The sequence below is a fragment of the Carlito syrichta genome, unplaced genomic scaffold (assembly GCF_000164805.1).
Source record: "Carlito syrichta isolate Samal-C Ts95f unplaced genomic scaffold, Tarsius_syrichta-2.0.1 Scaffold312190, whole genome shotgun sequence".
Lineage (NCBI taxonomy): Eukaryota > Metazoa > Chordata > Mammalia > Primates > Tarsiidae > Carlito > Carlito syrichta.
This window is the reverse complement of record NW_007256286.1, coordinates 398,594-419,866: the sequence shown is the minus strand read 5'-3', so window position 1 is coordinate 419,866 and position 21,273 is coordinate 398,594. Positions and strand designations below refer to the sequence as shown.

The 21,273-nt window shown below is 43.2% G+C and overlaps 1 protein-coding gene across 1 annotated transcript in view; it reads left to right on the top strand.

Moving 5' to 3' along the window:
* Positions 1 to 21,273, top strand: part of INTS9 (integrator complex subunit 9) — a 120,724-nt gene that overhangs the window by 89,441 nt on the left and 10,010 nt on the right. The window contains exons 9-14 of the mRNA XM_008069688.1: positions 487 to 598; positions 3,435 to 3,615; positions 10,822 to 10,882; positions 17,224 to 17,395; positions 18,021 to 18,145; positions 18,685 to 18,852. Coding sequence (XP_008067879.1) covers positions 487 to 598; positions 3,435 to 3,615; positions 10,822 to 10,882; positions 17,224 to 17,395; positions 18,021 to 18,145; positions 18,685 to 18,852 — 819 coding nt within the window. The remainder of the gene's footprint in view (positions 1 to 486; positions 599 to 3,434; positions 3,616 to 10,821; positions 10,883 to 17,223; positions 17,396 to 18,020; positions 18,146 to 18,684; positions 18,853 to 21,273) is intronic.

The following is a 21,273-nucleotide window of genomic DNA, read 5'->3' as shown; positions in this document are numbered from 1 at the left end:
ATGCAAATTCTCAGGCCCCACCTCAGACCTGAATCAGAAACTCTAGGCGTAGACCCAGCAATCCGTGTGTGAGCAAACCCTTCAGGTGATCCTGATGCGCACTCAAGTTTGAGAGCCACCAGTAATACGTGTCAGATAGCATTAATGCAAAGAAATATGAGATGCTTTGTTTTAATTGAGGTGCGATGTATATATATTGAAACGCAAAGATCTTAAATGTACAACGCCATGACTTTTGCTATGATATCGTCACCACCCAGTGAAGATGTAGAACTTGTTCATAAAGCTCCCCGTGCCTCCTCCTGTGGGTCCCCAAACCCCTTAGGCAACTGATGGTCAAGGACAGAATTTTCTTTAGAGAAGGTAAGAGAACTCAGTGATGGGTGGGACATAGAAAAAGCAATGTCTCTCTTCTCTGGCTTCTTTACTATTTGTAGATGACATTCCTTTTTAAATTACTAAACATAGTTCTCTGTTGTTTTTCAGCCCATGGACCAAGCGTCTCTCAAAAACAGCGATGTTCTTATTCTGACCGGGCTCACCCAGATTCCCACTGCAAACCCTGATGGCATGGTGGGAGAGTTTTGCAGCAACCTGGGTACGTGGCTGTCTCAAATTTTAAACTGGATGAGACATCTGGAGTTTGTTTTTCCACCCCTTGCTTCCATAGTATCTCTGTCCTTCCCTTCACATTTATCCCTCGAATGCCCCTTTTGGGACCTCCCCGCCCCCATTTACTTCCACCCTTTCCTTCAGAGCCTACTGTGGTCAATAAGAGCAATTCTTAAGTCACTTAAATCTGAAGGTGCGGTAAGAATGGTTGTTACAACAATAAATTAGAATTGTTAGCACTTTATACAACAAATACTTAACCTTCTACAGATAATTTTTCTTTAACCCCCTCGCTTTGTGGTGGAACTTGGCTCGGGGAAGAGTAGCAGTTGTCAAAGAAGGGAAGAGTCACATCTTTGCTTTGCAAATAATAGCACAGAAAAGACTGTTGCACTCTGAATTTGCAACAGTGATACAACAAACAGGTATATTTTATCCTCCTACTATTTGGTTGGTTTTTGTTTGGTTTTTCCTCCTTTGGGGAAAGACTAAATTGAGAGACTTGTGGAGTGTTTTCTACCTAGAAGACATTCATTTCTCTTTGACTATATCAGTAAAATCTCTTTTGGTTGTTTTGGTTGTTTCCTGTGGAAGGCCTTCTTTGTACCTTCAGAGGCCACCTTCTTGCTATGATTTCACATGAAGAAGAGAGGAAGCTCTGGTGTCTCTTCCTCTTCTTACAAGGACACTAAATCCCATCCTGGGGCTCCACCCTTATGACCTCCTCTAATCCTAATTACTTCCCAAAGTTCCTGCCTTAGGGGTTCCCAGTCCCTGGGTCATGGACCAGTACTGGTTCCTAGCAGGAGGTGAGCGGCGGGTGAGCAGAGCTCTGTCTCCTGTCAGTTCAGCGGTGGCATTAGATTCTCACAGGAGCGTGAGCCCTGTTGTGATCTGCACACGCAAGGGATCTAGGTTTCGTACTCTCATGAGAATCTAATGCCTGATGATCCTCCCTCTTCCCCCCTACCCCCGTCTGTGGAAAAACTGTCTTCCATGATACTGGTCCCTGATGCCAAAAAGGTTGGGGACCACTGCCCTACCTCTTAATATTGCATTCCAGGTTAGGGTTACAACTTATGAATGTTGGGGGTTACACAAATATTCAACCCATGACAGTTACCAAAGAGGAGCTTGGTCTTGTATTACTTCTGCTGTAGGAGAAAGAAATGGTCACCTTCTTATGTTTACATGGGAAGCACTGTCTTTTGAAGTTTCACTTAATAATGCTAATAATCATAATCTTTTTGGTTTTTTGCTGCTATCAAACCAAAATAATTATTCTCACCTTGGAAAAATTATTGGACTAATCTCAGATTGACTCTTTGGTTGACTGGTAGGTTTATAATCTAGAATCATAGACTCAAAAAACTTTAGGTTTGAACCTTAAAGCTAATCCACTGTCTCTCAAAGTAGGGTCCCCTAATCACCTGCCTCAAGAGCAGTGAGATGACTTATTTAAAACGCACGTTTGGGGGCCCTGTAACAGACCCTAGTCAGTCAGAATCTCTGGGTAGAAGAGAGACGCAGGAGAAAAGGAAGATTGCCTTTTCAGCTCGTTCATTGGCAATTTTCATGCAAACTAGAACTTGAAAATCACTGGTCCTCGTTCATTCTTTTCATAAATGACGAGGAGGCTGAGGCCCAGCAAGGCTGTAGTCGCTTTCCTGTGCTCCTGTTATAGCTTGGGACAAAGCAAGGACAGAGCAGGCTCTTTAGCCATGACCAGTGATGCTGACTTTTGTTACTCTGCCATACTTCGGTCATAGCAAGTCCACAGTACGCAAGTGACGGTGTCCAGGTGAACCTGTACATCAGATTTGGGAACCAGGAGGATCTCAGGCATCAGTGACTTCAGGTTCTGCACCCCAAAGCCGTTTTTTTCAATTTGCTTGGAAACTAAGTGAAGACAAACTTGAGTAGGCACTTTGATTTTCTTTAAGCCAGTTAATATAATTATAACCCATAAGTTAAGTTCTTCATTTGATAAGTATTGGAAGTATGGAGAATTTTCTTACAAACTGACATTAATGAAAGAAAATATCATTTTTTAAATGAGTCAAAAGGAAGAACTTGGCCTGTTTCCTTATAGGTCATTCAACCGTAGACAGAGATTGAACAGAGACAAATCCAGCCAATTTTTTAGCAGGAGCCGGGCTCGGTGGCTCAGCCTATAATCCCGCGCCTTGGGAGGCTGAGGTGAGTGGATTGCCTGAGCCCGTGAGTTCGAGACCCACCTGGGCAACTTGGCGAGACCTCATCTCTACAATAAATCAAAAAATTAGCCGGGCGTTTTAGCACACGCCTGTAGTTCCAGCTACTTGGAAGGCTGAGGCAGAAGGATTGCCGGACCCCAGCAGGTTGAGGCAGGTTGAGGCTGCTCCCGGCCACTGCACTCCAGTCTGGGCGACAGAGTGAGACTCCAACTCAAAAAAAACAAACAACAAATTTTTTAGCAGGACCTAAAAAGAGAAGGAGCTTGGAGGTTTTGTCCTGAAGTTCAGCTGCCCCTGGCAACCTGTAAAACCCTTTGGAATAGATATTGTCCCAGTAAAAAATAAAGTAAAATAAAGCCTAAGCTCTTGATTGCACACTCTATCCCCAGGGACCTGTATTAGACAGTGATGAAAAAATCAGCCATCAGCCTCTAGAGTTCCCTACTTTGGGGCTGTCCTTCAAAAGAAGTAGATTATTACATGTGTGAATGAATTATAAAAACAGGAGGATGATAAGAGAAATACGGATATTAAGAGTCACATTTTACCATTCTAACCCTTTTATTTTGGTGCTGTTTTTTCCCTCTCCGGCTTCAACTCCTCCAGCTCTGACAGTCCGGAACGGAGGAAACGTGTTGGTTCCCTGCTACCCTTCTGGAGTGATCTATGACCTCCTGGAATGCCTGTATCAGTACATCGACTCAGCTGGCCTCTCCAGCGTCCCCCTCTACTTCATCTCTCCTGTGGCTAACAGCTCACTTGAGTTTTCCCAGATCTTTGCTGAGTGGTATGTCAGTGTTTTTCTCTATGAATTCTGTTTGATTCAAGACATTCGGGCAGGAAGAATAAAAATAATCCCTTTTCTCACATTACTAGGAAATCTTCATTTTTCTGTGTCTGTGATGAGAAGATTGTATTACTAAAAGCCAAGTCTGCTATATTGCTAGAGTTTAGAAGAATAGTTAACAAAGAGGGAAGGATGCAAGGCAAAGACTTAACTTGGCACTTTCAAAATCAGTAGCAAAAATCTCAAATAATTACCTTCTTACATGCCACCCTCTGCCTGTTACAAAGTAAAGTAGCATTCTAAAAGCGAAAAAAAATGTCAAGCCCAAGCTCATGGTGTCTAAATTGTGTAATGCCAAATCTGATAAGCAAAAAACTAGATTTTAAAAAATTTCAATGACATGATATTCAACAAAATTATATATATATATATATTTTGAGTTGGAGTCTCGTTCTGTCGCCCAGACTGGAGTGCAGTGGCCGCTCCCGGCCACCGCAGCCTCAACCTGCTGGACTCCGGCGATCCTTCCGCCTCAGCCTTCCGAGTAGCCGGAATTACAGGCATGCACTACCACACCCGGATGATTTTTTTAATTTATTTATTGTAGAGATGAGGTCTCGCTGCCCAGGCAGGTCTCGAACCCGCGGGCTCGGGCAATCCACTCACCTCAGCCTCCCAAAGGCACGGGATTACAGGCTGAGCCACCGAGCCCGGCTAACAAAATTATATTTTATTACAATGGGAAATTGTTTGATCAAATTCCAGGACTGGCAAGCTATAGAGCAATATAAAATCACTGAACCTTTTTAGGATTATTTAGATGCAGATTTGACTCTAACTCCCCTAGCCAAAAATAAAGGGAGGAGAGGGAAATAGATTAACTTAACTTTCACAGTATGCCTAGTGGTGCCTTAAGGTGGTGTTTCCAAACGTTCAGAGGCTGTGACACACGTGATTAAGGATGTGTTTAATCCCTTTCAGCAGTGTATTAGCCAGATGGCCACAGCATGTACTGAGTTTCTAATTAAAAAGGAATTTGTGCATCATTCTTCCATATATATCCCAACATCATGCTACCCCCACCCCAGCTTGTTTTTCTTAAGTACATTTTTACCCTTTTAATTGTGGTCTTTTTTCTGTATCTGTTCAGACAGGCTTCTCTATCCCATGTGCATATTACTCATCTTGGTCACTTTTTATTGGTACCCACCGAATTTTTTCCTTTATGCACAGGGTCCTTTTTCCCCCCCAACATAGGCAGGTAATCTTGAGTAATTAGTAGTCCATCCTGAGTGTCACTTCGGATTTAATCAGCATGTTCTGAATTTCTTCATCCAGATCCTCAGTGCAAATACTGAAAAAATACTCCTGGGCCAGCCCTACAGGCCTCAGTGGATGGGATCCCAATAGGACATAGGCTCTTCAAACCTTTGTCTACCACATACATTTCGAGTTGTGGAATATTTTATTGGCTGGATTTCAGGAATACTAAAATGACAGGGGGTTGTGCGGTTCTGTTTTTTAGCTATATGTTAATTTCTAATATTTGTTACAATACATGTTTACTATAAAAAAATTAAAGTTACAGAAAATAGTTTAAAAAACAAAAATTGACCTCACAATCCCACAATCCAGAAATAATTTATCACTATTAGCAGTCTGATGTATTTCTTCCTTCTATATAGGAATCATGCTGAATTTTAAATTTTGAATCCTGCTTTTAAAAATTAAATATTAGACTAAAATATTATCAGGCCTTTGAGAATATCGTTTTTGTATAGCTACATTATTATATGATTTGTATATGGTGCAGTGTAGCTATTTTGTTATTAGATGGATGGGCTTTTTCCAATTTTTTTGCTTTTGGTAATAAATCTTCAGTTAATATCATTCTGCGTATATATAATGACATCTTTCACTTTAGGTAAATTACTAAAAGTGGAATTACTGGAACAAAGGATATAAATATTTCTTAATGTTCACTATCTGAACCTAAATTGCTTTCTGGAAAGATTATATAAATTGTTCCCTTTTTGCCCATTTACTTATTAGTGATTTTGTACTCCTCTTATATATTTATTTGAACTCTTTATGTACGTGTTAAAGATACCAACCGTTTGTTATATTTCTGTAGACTATTTCTCATTTTCTTTTTTAATTTTGTCAGTGATTGTTTAAATGTTTTTAAAATAATAAACAGTACTTTCGAGTGATTTTAGATTTACAGAAAAGTACAAAGACAGATCAAAGAGTTTCATATACTTTTCACTCTTTTTCCCCAAATGTTAATGTCTCACATAGCCATATACATTTGCCAGAACTAAGAAATGAACATTAGCACATTGTTATTAACCAAACTCCAATCCTTATTCTGATTGTACCAGTTGTTTCATTGATGTCCTTTGTTCCAGGATCCAATCCAGGGTACCACATTGTATTTAGGCCTTTGATTTTTTCTTTTTGACAGAAGTTCTTTAGTTTTATATATTTTGATCGTTTTAATGTCTTTTGTGATTTCTTCCATTGCTAGTAATTTAGAAAATTCTCCCCCTCGAATTGGAGATCATCATCCTGAGTGAACTAATGCAGGAACAGAAAACCAAACACCACATTTTCTACTTTTAAGTGGGTGCAAAACCAAGGATTCACAAAGACATAGAGAATGGCCTGATGGACACTGGAGACTCAGAAGGGGGAGGGGAAAGGGGTGGGGACAGAAAGTCACCTATCAGGTACAGTGTACACAGATGGGGATGGAGGGGACACGTAAAGCCCAGGCCAAAAACCATTTGTACCTCCAAGTCTATTTAAAGAAAAAGTCTTCCCCCATGGGTGCCACATGGCTAAACATTTTCTTTCAGTTTATTCCTGTCGCTTATTTTCTTCTTTTTTGACTGTTCCCCCTTAACTCTTTAGAATTTGTTTTAGTGTGTAGTATGAAGAGAAGCACGAACTTAATTTTTTTCCCAAACAGTCAAGTAATTACTTGTCCAGGTGATATATACTGAATAATGTTACCTTTTCCAACTGATTTGTATTAATATCATACACTAAGCTTTTATATACGCCGGGTTTTTTCTAGACTATCCTGACTGATGGATCTACCCATTCTTTAACCAGCGTCGTCCTAATTTGTTTAATATCTGCAACCTCATTTATAACCGTACTCTGTGGTAAAGTACATTTCTCCCTTCATTATTTTTCTTAGTCAAAATTCTCTGAGCTATTCTTATTTATTTTTGTGTAAGAACTGTAGAATCACTTTATCAATTTTCAGAATATCTTTTTGAGTGGATAAAACCTATCAATTACAGATTGACATCTTTGCAGTAGTATTCTCATGCTGAGACATGAGATGTGTCTCCATCTTTTAAGCTTTTTTAATATCCTTGCCTTAGAATCTTAAACTCAGTGAGCATATAATTACTTCTTGTTTCCATCTGTTTTATTTCGTTCAATCCATAAACCTTTGTTAAGTGTCACCATGTGCTAAACCCTGGGGATACGAAGGGGTCTCTGACCTTGAGGAGTCTTCACCATGAAGGAAGGGGCAGTTGTGTAGACCTCTTACCACTCAGAAGTAATCTGACAGAGATGAATATAAGCACATACATATGTACACACCACATACATAAATCTGTGTGGTATTCAGAGAAGCGGTGGCTACCCCAGTTGGGGATGTAAAAACGGCTTTCTGGAAGCTCTCCTGAAGAATGACCAAGAATCAGCCAGACCGAAACTCTATTTGAGGATGAGCGGGGTGGGCTGCTGGGGGATCGACAGTGTGCGTTGAGAGGAAGACAGAGGCCAAGACATAGATGGGAGAGTTGAGTGGTGTGGTCTGTTCAGAGAACTATCCCTAGTTCTTTTACTGTCAGAATATAAAATTCAAGGTGGAGCATGGCAGGATCCAAGTCTAGATCCCATCAACAGTGGGGACTCATGGGAGGATTTTAAGCAGGAAACTGACATGATTATGTTTGCCTTTCATGTAGCTCCTCCTGCAGTTATGTGAAGTTCGGGGAGGCTGGGAGGGAGCGGGAGACTGAAGCACCAGGAAAGTCTTTGCAGGGGCCCAGAGAGCCTGTCCTGTCCTGGACCCCAACAAAACAGGTTCAGCAAAGGAAGAGCAGGTTCCTGCAGCAGGGCCTTGGTTTGGTTTTGCCCCTGAGGCATCTGCGGTGCCTAGGTGGAACGGGAGATGAAGCATTACCCAGCCCAGGGATCTCAGAAGCGGGCTGGGCAGTGTCCTCAGTAGCTCTGAGGTCACTGAATGAATGGGATTGCCTACGGAGAGGATTTCTGTCAGGAGGGCGGTGGGGAAGGGATGGAACGCTAAGAAGTGCCCGCGTTTCAGGAACAGGTAGAGAAAACGTTTTAGGAAACGTGGAAAGAGGAACAGTTAAAGAAGCAGAAAGAATAAGAGCGGGCTGACACCTGTGTTCTTCCCTCCATGTAATTTACACACACCACGTTTTGTTTTAAAGTTTTGTTTTGTTTTCTTTTTGAGTTGGAGTTTCACTCTGTCACCCAGACTGGAGGACAGTAGCCACTCCGACCACCGCAGCCTCAACCCGCTGCGCTCCGGCGATCCTTCCGCCTCAGCCTTCCGAGTAGCCGGAATTACAGGCACGCGCTACCACGCCCGGCTGATTTTTTAATTTATTGTAGAGATGAGGTTTCGCTGCCCAGGCGGGTCTTGAACCCGCAGGCTCAATCCACTCACCTCAACCTTCCAAAGGCGCGGGATTACAGGCTGAGCCACCGAGCCTGGCTGTTTTAAAGTTTTTAAGAAAAATATTTTCCTTGCAGGAACTTCACCCACAGTGACACACTGCCCCAGCTTTAGCACTGAAGTTCCACCTCCCAGAGAACCCTTCGGTCCCCAGACAGCCAGCACGGGCGGCCCCCTTCCCTCCGCCTCTGAGAACTGGCAGTCCTTGTGCTGGCGTCACAGTGGAGTCATTGGGAAGGGTAAATGCGGCTGTGCCGATGCTTCTGCTTCTGCTGGGTCCGACCCACCCCCAGAGGTTCAGATTTAATCGGGTCTGAGGGCTGTGAGGTATTGGGGTTTCGCAAAGCTCAGCAAGGCCAACCCGTGTGGCTGGAGGTTGAAAGCCACTGTCCTAGAAAGAGCTTTCCTGCTTTGAAACAAAGTTTGCCACCTGCTGTGTTGGCACCTGTCCCTGTGTCACTTGGCTGTTCTCTCTTACACAGCCTTGCTGTCAAGCACCCTTTCTCCCTAAGTAAGGAACTCGGTCACTGCAGGGTCGGATGCTCGCTCCAGACTTGGATTAACTTAGGGAGCAATTGCTGTCTTGGCCCTCCAGGCCAGCACCACCACAGCCCACTCAGAGGGTTTCGCTTCCTTCCTCTGTTGCTCTGAGCCTGAATCCCACAGCCCAGTTGCCCTGGGCTCTCAGCCTCAGGCCCAGCCTGCTGGCCTGGGTTTGCTCCCAGCCACTCTGGCCCCTGGGCTCCACGGTTCCCATTCTCGGGGGTTCTGCTCCGACTTCCACATGGTCCTATTTTGGCACCTACGGAGGCCCGGCTCCTTGCCATCCCAGTGTCTACCCCAGTTTTAGGCTAAGGGCTTGCCTGGTTGTTTGGGCTTGTTTTGTGTTTGCAGGGATAGAGATGGGGAGAGATAGCGTCTAACGACTGCTCTGATCTTTTGTTGAAAAGCATTGAGTGCCCTGAAGAGTGTGTAGTATGGAATGTCTGGCCAGTAGGGACGGTGGGGACTTCTCAGACTCCCAACTAGAGATGGTTTGGGAAGCATCGCTTATTCTTCATTCTTCCGGATAACCCAGTGCACACAGATCTCCTTTTGAGCTGCAGCAGCCACCCCCAGAAGAAACCAGCTCCGGTCAGCTTCTTGAGCCTCTCTTAGAAAGGTGTGAATCCCTGCGTGTTGTGCCTACGTGAGGTTCTAGGACAGAGCAAGGAAGGGTCTCTTACCAGAACTTTATGTAGGTGGGCTTCACAGTCTCTAATCATATTGTAATCTGTTCTGTAAACTCTCCTTCTAATGTTTGTAGCCTAATGTCCTTTCGAGCAGTGTAAATAACTTCAGAACTAAGCTCTTATATTTGTCTCTCTTCCTGAGCTGGAAATAAAGACAGAACTAGTGTACATGTAGATATTATAAGTAACTCTCCAAAAGCATCTGGCTTCCATATTTATATCTTCTTCCAAAAAGGATATAAAGTGATGTTTTTGAAATTAAAGTTAAAGGAAATGAAGCCTAGGAAAAATGAGACACAGTGTATTAAATTAGTGCAAAATCCAAGCCCTGAGGTCCCAAGCTCTTCCCCTAAAAGTAGTATCTGTTGGGATTGTTAAAACGCTTTCAGACTATTTTAATAGAATTCTTAGAGATGGACAGATGGGCTCTAACAAAAGAACATTACTGTATTTTTTCCAGCATTTAAAAGTCAAACCTGCACAACACTCACACACACACACACACACACACACACATATATATATATATATCAGTTGTAAACTTTTTTTGCCACATTTACTTTATCCAGACATCCCTGTATTTTAAAATCATATCTGAGTAGGAAAAAACATAAATTACCTGAGACATTCAGTGTCTCCAGACTGAGATCCTTGGTTACTCTGAATTGGAGTTATGAGTACTACTGTTAAGAAAATAGTTCATGTACAAAAACAGAAGCCATTTTGCAAGGTAGATCACTTTCTCCTCAAAACTGATTACAGCTAAATGCAGTATGGTGTCTTGGATTGGATCCTGGGACAGGAAAAAGATATGGGTGGGAAAAACCAGTGAAAGATGAATAAAGCCTGGAGTTTAGTTAATAGTAACGCTCTGATGCTAATTTATGCTAGCTTGATGACTACCATGATATATAAGATGTTAACCTTGGGGACACAGCATAAAGCGTACAATGGGAACTCTACTTCATTGTCTTTGCAACTTTCCTTTAAATCTAAAATTATTCCAAAATAACAAAGCTTTTTTTCCAGAAACAGTGTACTGAGAAATTTTAAAAGTTAAAGAGAATGCTGATAAAAATACTTATGTCTCGAATGCTGTGTAGGCACTGACTTTTGTTCACAGTGAAATTCACTGGCAGGAAAATTTTAAATTAACTTCATTATTGAAGGTTTGCACTGCTGCCACTAGGTGGCAACAAACACCACCTAACATGTTGCTCTGCTTTTCCTCTTTTAAAGGCTTTGCCACAACAAACAAAGTAAGGTGTATCTCCCAGAACCACCTTTTCCTCATGCAGAGGTAAGAAAACAGAACGTGATTGGGGCACGGAAGGAAAGAAATGTGGATAACTTGATGCAGATGAGGATAGCGGGAGGGAGACATTAGATTTAAAATATCCCCCCCCCCAAAAAAAAATACATTCCCAGGGATCTTGAGAGATCCCTTGGCTTCCTGAGTCAGATGGCCGTGAAATACTTATGCTCGCTCAAGATTTGTTTTCCTCCTAGGAACATTTTACATCACTAAAGGTTAAATATTTCTTATCCGAAATGCCTGGGACAGAAGTGTTTCAGACTTTGGATTTTTTTCAGATTTTAGAATACATGCATTATGCTTAATGGTTCAGCATTCCAAAATCGAAAACTTGAAATTCAAAATGCTCCAATGAGCATGTCCTATGTGCATGATGTCGGCACTCAAAAAGTTACCAATTCTGCAGCATTTTGGGTTAGGGATGCCCAAAATGTATGATGTTTATATAGTTCATAGCTTACCCCTGATCTATGGACAGTATGAGGAATTTTATCTAGTATATAGAACTACCACTACCTTTTTGGGGTAACAGATTTATATTTATTGTGAAAGTATTGTTTACAGTTAGGTTATGTTGATCATATATGTAAATGTTAATTATGAAAATAATATTTAAGTTTAGAAAATAGGAAAATTCTCCCTCTCACACGGAACTGTGTTTTTTATATAGGTGAATACCCAGTTTTTTGATTTGTTTGTTTGTTTATTGCCAAATGGTATACCATGGACATTTTTCTGTATGCCTTGTATTATTATTATTGCTGCCTAATATTCCATAGCAAATCTCAAACGTACTATAATGAACTTAACAGACAATGCAATTTTTTGTTATATTTTTAGTAAAAGTATTTAGCGGTATTTGCTAAAGCTGAACAACATACTCTATACCTCTGCATTTTGTTCCTAAAGTATGTACTGATCAGAAATGCATAGGTATATTACCAAAAGACACATAAAAATCTAGAATTATTGGTAACAGTGCTGAAATATACCCAAATAGCCATCAATAGTAGAATGGATTTTGTGATATATTCATGCAATGGAATACCTTGTATCAATGAGAAGGAATAAACTCCAATTATATACAACAGTGTAGATAAGTGTCACAAACATAATGTGAGTGAAAGAAGCCAGAAATAAACAAGTAGATGTGATGGTGTTTGATTTATATAAAAAGTTCAAAAACACAACAAACTATGGGATTAGAAGCAGAGGTAGTGGTGATCCTGGTGGGTGGGACAGTGGTGGTTGGGACAGTAGTGACTAGAAGAACAAAGAGTGATTTTTGAGGAGCTAGTAGTGCTTTGTTTCTTGAAGTACATGTGTTCACTCTGCAAAAAATTCTTCAAGGTAGGGAATTAATGATACAGAAAGAGTGAAGGCTAGAATGAACCCTGAACCCTGTGGTGCTGGATAGAATTGGCAGTATTGGTGTGAACTCATATTTCCAATACACATAGACACAGAAAGAAGTGTACTTGTGCATGTATGTGTCTGTGTGTATATATACATACATTTCTTAGCTCTGTTCACAGAGAGGGCCTAGGAGCAGTGACACTCCACTAGCCAGTGAACACATTTAGCACCCAGATCTTGGTTTCTAATTATCATTCTCCAATAAAAGGAACTGGCCTCTTTGGAAAATACAAGACGAGGCTAGAAGACCTTGCTGTGTGCTCAGAGAATATGGGGACATGTCAGAAGACCACATCTGAGATCACTGGTGCCTCAAAATAAGTAATACTGTAATATAATCCATGGGAGAACTTAGAAACTCCTGGGTTCATGATGAGAAAGCTAAGTAAATGAGGGGATCGGGGAGGGAAAGCTCTTCTGACACTAGAACACCACGTGATTAACATAGGAAAGAATCATGGAAATAGAAAATCACTGTTTGGCAGTCGTCACAGTAACAATCCAGCAAAAATCACCAGTGAGTGCTAAAGCTAGTTGGTGAAAATTGTATGAAGAACTAGATTCTTATAATAGTGTCAGAGTATATCTCCACAAAATTCTTAATCATGACAAAGAGAGAAATAGTAACCAGTTTGGATAAACCTGACATACATGTGATCAAAATTAACATCACCAATAATTGGACTACCATTGACAGTGTGTGTAGACTACCATCTTGTACGAACCACTGAGAAAACAGTGTGATTTCTGTGATAGATAGTTCTGCTAAAAAGGCATCACAGTCTGAATGTAATCGTGAGAAAAGAACAATCAGACACAAGTTGAAGGGCACTACAAAAGCACTGACCTGTACTCTTCAAGAATGTCAAGACCCAGAGGACAAGGGAAGAGTGAGGAACTACTCAGAGAATGAAGAGATGTGACAAACAGATGCACCCTGTGACTGTGGATCGGACCTAGGAACACGAGAAGAAAAATCTTTATTTGCTTGTTTGCTATTAGGAGCATCAATACCGTTGGTAAAATCCAAATGGGTGTGACGATGAGATGGCACTGTTGTCAGTGTTAATTTCCTGACTTTGATGGCCATACTATTTTAATAACACATCCATGTTAGCTGTGATTATCTCCCCCACACACTCACTACTTTGATGGTCAGATGTATCTCCCTTCCTCCGCCAGAGCAGATAGACTATTTTTGCCTAGAGCATGTTTGTGCAGATACATGTGTTTAGGGCTTTAGTTGTTTTGTTTTACAATTAACTGTTTGACACATAGAGCAGATTGCAACAAGTGTCCTGCTAATTACTGTAAATTTAAATACTGTTTTCCTACTCTAAAGGAGAGGTCCTTTGTGAACCAGGGTACCAAGCAGAAGGTTTTGAGGGAGTTATTTCTCAGTCCTCATACTCTACATATTTTTACAGCAGCCAGAGTTTTTGCAAGCTCTGTTATTACCACAGTGAAATTCAGGCTGGAAATAGAATAATGTCAGAAAACTAAGTGTGGCAAAATGTATTTGTGGTGCACTTTGCTATTAAATGTCTATTTTTCTCTCCCCTAATAACAGTTAGCCTCGCTTTAGAACTTGTTTTCTAAGAGTGTTACCACATTCTTTCCCACACATCTGTCACAGATGCCCTTGCCCCATTTATGATTAGGAATGTGGAAGGCTGTAGTTGCCCCATTGGGGTGTCTGAAATGCACTTGCCATCCGTAGGGCATGAGGGAGTGAAATAACTCTTGTTATTTTCACTTTGCCCATGGGAAAATAGGTCTCTGCCCTTAGTGCCAGTGATGGATTACTGCACAGAATTCCACCCTACATTGTCATTTCCAGTGGCCAAATGTAGTCAGTTGGCTAAAAGGTAATCCAGTTGACAGAAAATGATGGATTTAGCTTAGTTTCTATGCATGTCTCAGCAGAGCCACAGGAACTATACGTGCTGCCGAAAAAAGCCACTTAGTGTGCAAAGACCTGCCACTGTCCTTAGAATGCCATTCACCCTCCAGACATCTGTTGATACAATAAGACCTAGTCCTTTAGACGGCCACCCACCCACTTGGCTGGGCCAACTAATGCTTTTAACCACATAGGTTAAAAAAGAACCTGGCAGCCGGGCTCGGTGGCTCAGCCTGTAGTCCCGCGCCTTTGGGAGGCTGAGGTGAGTGGACTGCCTGAGCCCGTGGGTTCGAGACCCGCCTGGGCAGCGAGACCTCATCTCTACAATAAATCAAAAATCAGCCAGGCGTGGTAGCGCGCACCTGTAGTTCCAGCTACTCGGAAGGCGGAGGCGGAAGGATCGCCGGAGCCCAGCAGGTGGAGGCTGCGGTGGCCGGGAGCGGCCACTGCACTCCAGTCTGGGTGACAGAGTGAGACTCCAACTCAAAAAAAAAACAAAAAAAAAGAATGAACCTGGGTTTGTTTACCACTTGGAAGGAAAGTGGGAATTCGATGTTTGCTCCATCCTTGCTGTTCATATCCTATCCAAGCACGTGACAGTGATGAAGATCTCCAGGATAGTATTGTATTTATTATTCCTAGTAGCCACTCTCTTTGGCCAGACACGGTGGCTCATACCTGTAATCCCAGCACTTTGGGAGGCCAAAGCAAGAACAACGCTTGAACTCAGGAATTTGAGACCAGCCTAAGCAACACAGTGAGACTTCATCTCTACAAAAAAATCAAAAAATTAGCAGGGTATGGTGACACATACCTGTAGTCCCAGCTCCTTGGGAAGCTGAGGCAGGAAGATCATCTGAGTCCAGGAGATCGAGGCTACGCTGAGCTGTGATCATGTCACTGTACTCCAGCCTGAGCAATAGTGAAACCCCTACTCAAAAAAAAAAAAAAAAAGGCATCGGCTGGGCTCGGTGACTCAGCCTGTCATCCCAGCACTTTGGGAGGCCAAGGCAGTGGATTGCCTGAGCCAGCAGGTTCAAGACCAGCCCAGGCAGCTTGGTGAGACGTCATCTCTACAATAAAGAAGAAAACTTAGCCAGGCGTGGTAGCGCACCTGTAGTTCTGGATACTTGGAAGGCTGAAGTGGAAGGATCGCCGGAGCCCAGCAGGTCGATGCTGGGGTGGCCGTGAGCATGCGTGTCGCTGCAGTCCAGCATGGGCGACAGAGTGAGACTCCAACCAAAAAAAAAAACCCAAGAAAATCACTCGTCTTTAATTAAAGGGTAAATCTCCAAAGTGAAGAAAGTTGAGTTTCTGCTGGGGGAATGTCCCCATTCTGGCCACTTCTCACTATGGGGGTGACTTCATTTACACTTGAAGATGTTGGCTGGATCCTTTCATGCATGGTGGTGGCCACAGGATTGGGCCGTGTCACAGGCCATTTCTTTACTCACTGAGTGACTTCTCAGGACAGTGTCTCCTTTGGCCTTGTTGATATTTAGGGTCTGTGAAGTGTGGGTGTTTATCCTCTGCTCTTTGGATGCTGGAGTGGGGCGGAAGGGCAGGTCCTGAGCAGCTGGTGGTGGAGTTTCTGAGCAGTATCACAAGATGCTCTCTGTGGTTGTTAACTCTCTGTGGTGTTGCCTGTGATGGCCTGACGCCGGGAGAGTATTGTCAAGCATTGTACTGCAGGGGAGACGCTTTTGGCTCAAAACATACTTTAGAGACAGGTTTGAGACTGTGTGACCTGATTTTTTTCCCCAGAGGGTCTCATTCAGTTGCCTAGGCTACAGTGCAGTGGCACAATTCCTGGGCTCAAGTGATCCTCCCACTTCAGCCCCCTGAGTAGCTGGGACTACAGGCATGCACCCCACAGCCGGTTAATTTTTCTTATTTTTTGTAGGGACGGGCATCTCACTATGTTTGCCAGGCGGTCTCAAACTCCTGGTTTCAAGCAAATCTAGCATGTTATTTTGTACTTTCTAATTGCCCTATCAGTTATGTTTCTTCCCCCTCCCCTTCCTTGCCTCTGGATTATGTTTTTTTATTCTGTTTTATTCTCTATTGTTATCCTTGGTTTTTTCCAATTTTAAGTAATTATGAATAAAGCTGCTATAAACATCCATGTGCTGGTTTTTTGTGGACATGAGTTTTCAGCTCCTTTGGGTAAACACCAAGGAGCATGATTGCCTGTTTATATGGTAAGCATATGTTTCATTTTGCAAGAAACTGCCAAACTATTTTTTTTTTTTTTTGAGTAGGAGTCTCACTCTGTCACCCAGGCTGGGTGTAGTGGCACACTCACGGCCACCCCAGCGCCTGCCTGCTGGGCTCTAGCAATCCTTCTGCCGCAGCCTTCCAAGTAGCCAGAACTACAGGTGTATGCTACCACACCCAGCTAATTTTTGAATTATTGTAGAGACGAGGTCTCACCAAGTTGCCCGGGTGGGTCTCGAACCCCCAGGCTCAGGCAGCCCTCTTGCCTCAGCCTCCCAGAGTGCTGGGATGACTGGCTGAGCCACCCCATTCAGCCTCCAAACGATCTTTCGAAGTGGCTGTGCCATTTTGTGTTCCCGCCAGCCATGAGTGAGTGTTCCCGTTGCTCCACAGCCTCATCAGCATTTGATGTTATCAGTGTTCTGGATTTTGGCCACACTAACAGGTGTGTAGTGGCATCTTGTTGCTGTTTAAATGTGCCGTTTCCTAGTGGCATGTGATGTGGAGCATCTTTTCACATACTTATTCACCATCTGTATATCTTCTTTGATGAGGTGTATTTTCAGATCTTCTGTCCACTTTTTAATAGGGTTGTTCTTTTTTTGTTGTTGAGGTTTAAGAGAGTGTATGTTTCAGGTAACAGTTCCCTTTCAGATGTGTCTTTTGCAAATTTTTTCTCCCAGTCTTGGCTTGTCCTCTTCATTTCTATTTTTAATTCAGTCCTGCTCATCCTCCCACCTTCAGCCCAGGGAGGCTAACATCTCTCTGTGTATTTTTATGTGTATTCTAGCTCATTCAGACCAATAAGCTGAAGCACTACCCCAGTATCCACGGAGACTTCAGCAACGATTTCAAACAGCCGTGCGTGGTGTTCACTGGGCACCCTTCCCTCCGGTTTGGGGATGTGGTCCACTTCATGGAGCTCTGGGGAAAGTCTAGTCTCAACACTGTCATATTCACAGGTAAATAAAAGATAGCAAAGCTCTGCCCTTTCCGCTGGGGCCATTAGTGAATGTACCTGCAAGGTAGAGAAGGTAAAATTTTGGGAAGGATTTTCTAGAAAGGCATAAGTATAAACACTCTTCATTGTAAGTACCAAAAATAAAGAAACCACAAAGGAAGGAGTAGAGCTATACGTGCTGTTAGGTAACTGGGTGTCAAACAAGCTTTCATATGTGTGCTCGAAGATGTTTTCCTGAGATGGAATTCTACTGAACTGCTTTTTGATAGGGTTTTGTAAGCTGTTAACTAATTCCAGTAACTGTCTTGTTTTACCCTTGAGGGATTCTTTACTGAGGTGGCTCTTTCTCCTTTGATTGTATTTTACTCTGGCCACAGCTTTTTCTCTGGGGACAAAGCCCTCAGGGAAAACAAGTCCTTTAATAAGGTGAAGTAGGGGACTTGCTTAGATAATCACTAGATTATTTTATCGGTTTATGGTCTTCAGTGTGCCTTGAGTTTTGGAAATCTTAGTAAAAAACTCTGAAGTTAGAAACCTCGGTCTGACACCTGGCCCAACCCGAGCCAAACACCCACCAAACCCCACTGGTGCCTGCATTTTAAAATGTCTTGTTTGTACTTCTCTAGAACCGGATTTCTCCTACCTAGAAGCACTGGCTCCCTACCAGCCGTTGGCCATGAAATGCATATACTGCCCTATTGATACACGGCTGAATTTCATCCAGGTGTCAAAGTTGCTTAAAGAAGTGCAGGTAACAAAGAAAATTGCAGGTGTCTTCATGTGGTCGTGTCACCTCTGTAGGCGTGTGCATCTGGCGTGAGGGAGGGACACCTAACTGCATTTGATTCTTGTCTTCCTCAAGCCTCAAATGCTGCAGAATCCTGGCACACACACTGGTTACCATTCCCACTTAAAAGGAATGCTCTTTCCACACTGAAAGAGAATCTCTGTTCTAAAAAGATCAAAAGTGGAAGGGAAAGAAACTGTAAACAGTCTCGTATTTTTTTTTATGAGGACCATCTGTGCCAACTTCAAAGTAAATCCCACACTGCCCTCACCAAAAAAAGTCATTCCAGAAACGCATTCATGAAGCTGAAACAGACATTCACTTGACACACGTATTCAGCCCTTGCTGCACATGGGGCTAGTGGGGCTAGTGCCACGGAGTTGTTCTGTCAGAGGCAGGGAAGGCAGAATCTGAGCAAGGAATGGGCCTTCATGCGCGGGCTGCCCTCTGCCTGGCCTCTGTCCCCTCGCCTTCTCCTTGACCCTGTCCCGCTGGTTCCTCAGCCTCTGCACGTGGTCTGCCCCGAGCAGTACACCCAGCCGCCGCCGGCCCAGTCCCACAGGATGGACCTCCTGATCGACTGCCAGCCCCCTGCCATGTCCTACCGGCGGGCCGAGGTCCTCGCCTTGCCCTTCAAACGCCGGTACGAGAAGATTGAAATCATGCCGGAGGTGAGTTCTTTCTCTCAGGATTAAACTAGAGCGTTCTACCTGAGTCTCTTGAAGATGTCCCAGAGGTGGCTTTCTTCCGGGCTCATGTCAAGTATGAAAGAACCAGAGAACGTGGAGTCTTTAGCGAGTAGCTGGGAAGAGAGGAAGAGAGGTGGCAATTTCGGGGCCTTTTGTTTCTCAAGTAGTGAAGTAACTGCCATTAAAGTCAGGACTGCTCCTTACATGAACAATCAGCAGTGTGCCCGTGGGCCAAGTATGGGCCAGGGCCTTGGGAAGTAGAAATGCTGGTGCCAGCTCTGTCCCTGAATACCTTAAGGTGGTGGCTTTTCTCATCCTCCCTTGACCCCAGCTATGGGTGAGCATCAGGGTTCACTTAATTCAGAGATAGATGGAGGAGATAAGAGTAAACAGAAAATAAGGAATGTAAGCTTGATTTTTATTTGTATCCTCTTTAGCTCAACTTATGATTTTATAGTTATAGTAAATCTTAGCTTTTTTTTTTTTTTTTTGGTTTTTGTTTTTTGAGTCATCACCCAGGCTGGAGGGCAGTGACACGCTGACACGCTCACAGCTCAGGCAATCCTTCACCCTCAGTCTTCCAAGTAGCTGGAACCACAGGCATGCGCCACCACACCCGGTTAATTTTCTGATTTACTGTAGAGACGACATCTTGTCAAGATGCCCAGGCTGATCTCAAACCCTTGGGCTCAAGCAGTCTTCTCGCCTCCACCTCCCAAAGTGCTGGGATTACAGGCGTAAGCCACCATGCCCAGCATTAGCTTCTGTTTTAACAGGAGAAAAAGTAAAAAGCAGTTGAGGCATATTGTGCTTACATGATTTACCTTAAGCGAGAAAGGTGATGGCCTCTCCTTCAAGACAGCACAGAAAACTGCTTCTAGCTACTTCCCGCTTCCCTTTGCCTCTGAGAACGTGTTTTCAACAGGAAAAAGAAAACTTCTTGTGAAAACCAGTATGCCCAAAGTTCTTTCTGGAGTTTGAGGTTCAGAAACAGTATTCTCGAGCTTGAGGTTTCAGCTCCTAGACGTTGCCTTTCCAGTGGCCTGGCAAAGGCTGGGAAGGGGACCCCAGGCAGCATCGGTGGGGACCTCGTCCCACTAGATGTAGCCCTTTCCAGAGTCAACCAGAGTTGTTATCTTAACTAAGAGCAATAGATAAAGGAGGTCCAAGTCAGTTTCCACAATTTGGAGAAGACTGATCCAGCAACACAAAAGCAACAAGTTTTTAAATGCAACTTAACCGGTTGCGTTGATATTCAGGTGCACGTAAGTCACTAATCAGTCGCATCCTACCGCCATTCTTGGGTTGTCACTGCAGGTTCCATGGGCATGTGTGCTCTCAGCAACCAGCATGTAGGCAGGCCTAGCACCCAGGCTGGAGGGATGGCACCTGAGGGAAACAGGCAGGACGAGGCACCTGGCCTAGAGAGGGGCCTCCCCAGTGAGTTGGCAGAGTCTACACTCAACCACCTGTGGAGCCTAAAGCACATTCTGCATAGAGTCGCTCATGGCAAATCTTCGTTCTTCGGAGGAAGATTTGACTATTGAAAGCAATTTTTTAAAAGTTGTTTGTGGTTAAGTCTGATGATCAAGATGGGATAATCAACTCAGGTGATTCTGACTCAAACCTGTAACTTCAAAGCAGTGATATTAATCTTCTATAAGCTTTATAAATTGGCCATAGAAAATTTTAAAGCGGGGAGTAAAAAATAAGTTAAACAGTAAACTGCTGGAAAGATGTGTATAGCTTCTCAAGTTGACCACTGTGAAGGTCATTTGGATGTTTGTGGGGCCTGTAATTCTTTAAAAGGAAAAATACTATTTTTTATTTTAATTTTTTTTTAGCCAGAGTCTCACTCTGTTGTCCAGGCTAGAGTACAGTGGCGTACATTTATTTCTGGTTTTTCTACATTATAAATATCACTTTCAGAAACCTCCTTTTACATAAATCCTTGTCCATATATGCTTGTTTCCATGGGAAAATTTTTGAAATTAGAATCTCTGGGTCAAAGATTATGAACATATTTAAGGATCTAGGTTATATATTGTCAGCTTGTTCTCTAGAAAGAATGCAACAGTTCACGCTCCCACAAGAGTGATGGAGCCAGTTCATTTTTCTGCTGCTTTGCTCACAATGGATGTTATTCTTTTGTTTTTTGTTTTTTTTGAGTTGGAGTCTCACTCTGTCACCCAGGCTGGAGTGCAGTGGCCGTTCCCGGCCACCGCAGCCTCGACCTGCTGGGCTCCGACGATCCTTCCACCTCAGCCTTCCGAGTAGCTGGAACTACAGGCGCGTGCTACCACGCACGGCTAATTTTTTTTATTTATTGTAGAGATGAGGTCTCGCCTGTCCAGGCGGGTCTCGAACCCACGGGCTCAGGCAATCCACTCACCTCAGCCTCCC